This window comes from Triticum aestivum, chromosome 5A (genome assembly GCF_018294505.1).
Source record: "Triticum aestivum cultivar Chinese Spring chromosome 5A, IWGSC CS RefSeq v2.1, whole genome shotgun sequence".
NCBI lineage: Eukaryota > Viridiplantae > Streptophyta > Magnoliopsida > Poales > Poaceae > Triticum > Triticum aestivum.
The window spans coordinates 628,817,379-628,823,658 of NC_057806.1; the positions used below are offsets into that span (position 1 = coordinate 628,817,379).

Sequence of the window (6,280 nt, forward strand, 5' to 3'; positions counted from 1 at the left end):
CTTCTATGATGATCAGAATAACTCTTAGGATAAAGTAGTATTGACTATTGGACTGAGCTGCTTATTTGACACATTACTAACAAGAGTCATGATTTTCTTCTGAAGCATGCACCTGCCAAAATGTCCTATTCTTGTTTTTTTGACAATTAATGTCTTACTCTTGTTATGATGGTAGGTAGCAGAGACACATTCACACTTTGTTATATCTGTTGTCTTACTTTTTTTTAGACTGTGCTGTCTAAGTTATCTTGTTAGATGCTGCCTACAAGTGTTATTGCTTCTTGCCATCATTCGCGAATGAAGAATATCAATAGCATCAAAACCAGAAGAGATATTTCTTTATTTCCATACACTTGCAAAAAAAAAAAACTGCGGTTGCGAACTCCCATGGTCATTAAGGGATCACTTCGCTTCCTGTATATTGTTTGTGTAGATTTTCGTTCTAATTCTATAACTGTTTGATTCTTCAGGAGAACCCAGACTTGTGGAAATGGCTTACTGGTCAAGAGCAACCGCCAGAGACTGTAAACTCTAATCCTGTATGTCATACCACAAATAACTCTTCTTCTGCCCCTCTAATATTTCCATTGCTTCTATACTAAACGAATTGTGCCCAAACAGGTATTTGCTGCCATTAAGTCGAAGGTGACGGATAACCTGAGCAAGCACTCTTCCCCAGAGACCCGGTCAGCGCCTGGCCAGCCTTGGGTGAGAGGGTGGGATGACAAGGACAAGAGGGGTCTGGATGGACCCAAGTACGGAAACCAGTGATAAGGTGCTTGAAACCATTATCGCAGTCTTAAAGCTCAGCTTGTTATCCTCGGTGTGTATGATGCTTGTGTAAATAAAGCAAGTCATGGTTAGTGACGCGCCATGATTTGTATTGTCATTTGATCTGTGCTAGGAATAAGGTTTCACTTGTTCCCGTCGAGGGAAACGTGTCGTCTGTAGTGGTACTGTGCAGCCAAATGCATCTCCTTGTTCCAGATCGGAATTAACTATGTATGCACAAATCACTGGCGCATTTTCACTCAATTTAGTAACTGTGATGTATGTATTCTTTAATATCACCGAATGTACTTTTAGGCCCTTAAGTAGATTTTGGTATTGATGACGAGCAATCAAGAGATTAATGTGATCGTTAAGTTTGAAATCAGGTTAGTCCCAAGAGCGAAGGTTGCAGAGTACCTATTGCTTGCTTGTATGCTCATATATTATAAGGTGGCAATCCCTAGTTGTATATTTAGAGAACTTAATTTATCCGCGTCCCTAAATTTGCTAAAAAAATACTCCTGAATTGCTTCCTTGTATGCTCATTATATTAAAAATTTAGTCGCCTACATCCCTCCATCCTCTTGACATCCTACTTACATCTTTGATTGTTCAATCATATATTATGCCAAAATTAACTAATGTAGAATAGATACATCATACATCAAGCATTGCAATACAAATACTTCAGATCTTCATGTACAAATTGTTTATTCAACTCTTATACAGAAAAACAAAATGAAATCTCACAGCGATCACTCATATATTACAAAAAAATGACCATGAAATGAAAGAATAAGATGATGCAACATTCAAGATTATTTATGGTACATGAGGAAATTACTTTAAGAGAAACTGTCTCTCTGGATTCATGGAATGTGCCTGCGATATTCTTCGGAGAAGATGTCACTCTCTCTGCTACTCTGCAGAGGCGCAGAGCCTACGAACCAGCCGGTGCTTGCTGGGCACGCATCACCATTTCCTCGGTCGTAGTTCCTATGATCTCATTTGCACGCTTCAACGGAACGCACACGATCCTCCCGATTGAGTCCTGGTAGAGAAGTTTATTGAAAGAATCAGGAACTTCGAACTTTGAAGTTTCTGTAGAGTAGCTTTTGGCAATCTTACCCGGGACACAATTCCAAGCTTTTCAAGCTTCTTCACAGCATCAACAACGTCGAAATTGCACTCCACGCCAAACTCTTCCTTGATGAGCTGTTCGCAACGTGAATCAAGATCCTGCAAAGATCGGCTAATTCATATGTCAAAAGCACAAAGGGCATGTCATCTATGTGCAAAATCTGCATAGATGATATATAATCAGGGGAAAACCATATAGCGTGGTCCTACAAGGTGATATTTTCCTTGATAAGAACACTTGTACTCTAAACATATGCATCTTAATCAGATGTGAGACATTCAGTAGCTTGTTGTGTGATGTCTCCCATATTGATGAAAAAAAAGAATGTACACAATAAAAAAATAAGCGATGTTGACTAACTGAGATATTCAGGTAACTTAGTTTCTGCAAGTCTAAATCAGATGAAACAGAGAATGCATCTATAAGAAAATTAGGCTGCGTCAGGATAATATCCACTGAGTACATCAGAAGATTCTCAAGAACATTGGCGTCAAAGGAGGAAACTGGGGAAAACTGTATATGAATGAAATATAACATAGGAATTAGCATCATGTAGACACACTTACCTGTATAGTTGCTTTTCCTTGCTCCATCAGAATGTAATAAGAAACAATGACCTCTTTAACCTGTCGAGGAGTTTGCGATATGTCAGCGCCACAAACAAGACATTTTACACACAACAAAGAGATGTGTTCGGGGATCGATTAATACTTCTTGCTGGATCACATCGTCGCATAAGTGTAGAAGTGTTCCTTTCCCACTGTCAAGCTGCTTGTCATACATCGATTTTGTGATTAAATTTTGGTAAGTCACCATGTTTGCCTGAAATCTATTTGACGAAAGACAAATTTGTCACATATCAGCCCAGAAATTCACCACATTGGTAAAATAAAAAGTAAGTTTAGATCTCTTACGTAAAGTAGATCTTCGCACAGTATCCAACCAAACCAGAAACTATGGCTGTCACGACCCATATGTCAGCCTTTGGCATTTCTAGAGAACCTACTAGAGTGACCTGAAAAGAAAAGGCAATTGATATGGTCATCAAGAGAAACTCAGTAGAATGTTTGGTATCTAAAGCACCAGAGACATACCAAACCAAGCACCGCGGAAATAAGGAACAAGACCCAATCCATTGGTGTTAGACTAGGGTTCTTCTTCTCTGGCTACAACATATATATAATGGTGCCAGATATGTCAGAGAGGAAATAAGTATAGAACCTACCAGAATAAATATGTGAAGAACACACAAACACATATGAATGGCTTATATGGTAAATCATATTACCAGAACTAACTCCATGTCAGCCATTGGAATATTCTTGAAATGCTTTACAAATATTCCTCGATCTTTCTTAGTTTCTTTGCTAGCCCTCCTGTGATATTACGGTCACGGCACAATAAGCAATTGCATAAATATGTCAACACTGAAGATAAGATATTGCTTCATTTTTAAGCGTATAAGGGAAGGATGTTCAGAGAGAATTACCTATATACCACGATTATCCTTTCAAATGTAGGCTCCTGAATTGTCATCTTTCTTAGTAGATTCCTTATGCTGCCATAAAAAGGAGAAACACTCAATTGATATCGAGAGTTCAACTTTAGTCTAAATTTTTTACTGTCAAGGAGAGTCCTAATCTTCTACCTCAGCTCCATTTTTTCAAGGCGTATGCGCTCAACAAAGAGGTCTGCTGGCCCTTCGTCATTGACTTCGTCAGTCTTCTTTGTGTCTTTCTTTGGCTTCAATTGTCGCTTCCTAGAGAACAATTTCTCAATCCTATTTAAAATAGAATTGTCATATTAAATGATAAGTCCAGCTTAGAAGGAAAAAACATGCTGATTCTGGATCAAGCTATCATACATTGTGACTCTTAACAAGAATCTCCAGGCTCGAGATATGATCACATCAACTTTTTCCATAAAGAAGTAATCGGTAGTTTGGTCGATTCCAATGCCTCGCCGGAAGACAATATACTACAATGTATGGTTGATGAGATCAGCACTCCGATACAAGAATAGTTATACAGAACTGGGGAAATGCTTTTAACATCAAATCAAACTTGTACATGTCGGTGAGGTATGGATATTAAACGGAACTGTTAACGAAACCACCAGAATAAAATGGTTGCTTTTTTCTTGAAAGTAAATATACAGCACGTGCCCATTAAAGTTACCTTATCGGCAAATGCTGGTAGGTTATCATGTGGGTGCTCTTTAAAGTACCTGCTCAACAGCGTTTTGTCGACCTGTAATTGTTCATGAATCAGTCACTATGGGCGCAATTGTTCTGATTCTGATTTGGGACTAAGTAGCTTCTGACCTTCGATTCGTCAACCTTGATCGGTAGGTTCAGAAGATACTGACCAGAATGAGCTACTTCATTCTCTTCATCAGACAACAACTTGAAGTTGCTCTTGTCCATTATCTAGTTAAGACCACGGACATATATGGAACAGAGGGAGTTTTGGTTATTGGCCAGATAAAATGTGGCAAATCACATTTATTTAGGATCGGAAGGTACGGGTTGTGATCCAACCTGAAAAAGGTACGTTAAGAAATTGAGTTCAAGGGTTTCAGTTTCATCACGTGTCAGGCTCTGCTGCTCCAAACTCTTCTCACCAGAAACAGGATCGAATAGGGCGTATAGTTGCTGAACCACAGAACAAAATATTCAGCTGCAAGAGACTTTACCAACTCGGAGACAGTTACGGAATGGTAAAGGAAGGTAATATTTGAACATGCCTACCATTAGATCCTCAAATTGCAGGAGATACCAAGCACGTACAGTGTACTCCACCCTCCTGCATAGCTTCATAAACTCGGCACGGTCTTTATCTTGCTCTGAAGAGGAAAATAAATCAGGCACATGCGTGCGTTACTGGAATGTAGAACTGTTTTAAGAATCCAATCTTTCAATTTTAGGGTAATGTTTATGGCCTCTACGTCCAGCCGGTAACTGAAATGCAATTCCAACTCATGAACGTACGAGTCAGAGATCTGCGCAAATGATTGTAAGTGGCACTCAGTGGGTCATATTAGATTGCAAAAGAGATTACAGAACCACAATACATCCTGGTTCAATCAAAAGCTTAGATGACCAACTGACATATAAGACCTGAAAACAATCAAAACTCCCAAGAACAGTAAAAAGGAAAAGATAGGCCAACCTTTTGGGTTTTGTCGAAGAAAAAGTGGGAAGCACATAAAACAGTCCACTTCTAAACTATCAGAAACTATACATTGGATGTCTAATTATTTCCATGTACTAACAAACACTTATTGACTAATTAACTGATATTTTGCAGTGCACACACAAATACCCCATATTAGCTGATTCAGAAAATAATGGAAAGATCTGATATCTGATCCATTGGTAAGTACTTCCTGTCTAATAGTAATAAACTAATGAATGAGTGAGATTGAATTGGCGAACCAGCCACCATGCACTCTCAACCCTAACTGTCAGGGATTGCCCAGCCGTGCAGCCCAATTAATTAGAACTGCACAAGACATTCATTCAGAGAAACACCGGACTCGTCTCCCAGTTTAAAGAAATGCGACGCCTCTAGGCCCAACGGACGATCAGACGAAATGAAACCGAAAAGAAAGAAGCGGAGACGGCCGGATCAACGGGGCGAGGGAGGCGATACCGATGAGGTAGGAGAGCTTCATGACGAGTTTGGGCTTGAGGATGGGGATGACGGACTCCCTCTCGAGCCGTATCACCTCCTTCACCACCCCGTCCTTCTTCTCCTTGGCCATCGCCTCCGCCGCCGCCGCCGTCCCGGGCACGTCCGGCTGCCTCCCCAGCGCCTCCACCGTCGGCGCGGACGACATGAGCGACGCTATATAGCAGCAGCGCCGACCGGGATTGTCCGAAGCTTGGGATCGAGGCAAGGAATGGCGTCGGGGCGCGGCAAGACGGAACAAAGCGATCAACGACGTCGAGGGCGTTGCACAGAGGGCCTTTTCCGACCGTGGCACGAGCACGAACGGTCTGTTGGGGCCAACCCGAGAACCTCACAGTTTGCGCTATAATCCTTGGATAGAACGAAAATTGAGTTCATGACCCTCGACAACGTTATACTTTTGTTTTCAGGAATGCCGTTCCAAAACTATTTCCCACCTCATAGTCTCCTTCATTCACTATCATCATGCCCATCTGACATGTGAATTCCCCACACTTGCGCAACCACTTTCATAGCCGATGACCCACCTGGAGATGAATTCACGACATTAGGGTCTATCAAATTACTCACAACATAGACAACCTTTATACACAAACACACCACAGACCATACATAAGTTATTACATATGCAAACACTTATTGTTCTGTGAATTAACAAATTCAACACCAACAATAA

At 40.8% G+C, this 6,280-nt stretch overlaps 2 protein-coding genes across 2 annotated transcripts in view; one reads left to right on the forward strand and one right to left on the reverse strand.

Annotated features, from left to right (window-relative positions):
- Positions 1–1,065, forward strand: part of LOC123105472 (succinate dehydrogenase assembly factor 2, mitochondrial) — a 3,208-nt gene extending 2,143 nt beyond the window's left edge. Inside the window, exons 3-4 of the mRNA XM_044527546.1 lie at positions 471–539; positions 622–1,065. Of these exons, the coding sequence (XP_044383481.1) occupies positions 471–539; positions 622–771 (219 nt within the window). The 3' untranslated portion in view covers positions 772–1,065. The remainder of the gene's footprint in view (positions 1–470; positions 540–621) is intronic.
- Positions 1,066–1,297: 232 nt separating this feature from the next.
- On the reverse strand, positions 1,298–5,929 carry LOC123105471 (uncharacterized). The gene is made up of 15 exons (XM_044527545.1): positions 5,566–5,929; positions 4,662–4,756; positions 4,452–4,565; positions 4,236–4,340; positions 4,090–4,161; positions 3,777–3,889; positions 3,561–3,692; positions 3,402–3,470; positions 3,201–3,288; positions 3,007–3,078; positions 2,827–2,927; positions 2,624–2,741; positions 2,479–2,538; positions 1,900–2,010; positions 1,298–1,822 (listed from the first exon to the last, which is right to left on the reverse strand). The coding sequence occupies exons 1-15, from the start codon at positions 5,750–5,752 to the stop codon at positions 1,712–1,714; spliced, it is 1,548 nt and encodes a 515-aa protein (XP_044383480.1). The 5' UTR covers positions 5,753–5,929; the 3' UTR covers positions 1,298–1,711.
- Positions 5,930–6,280: the final 351 nt, after the last annotated feature.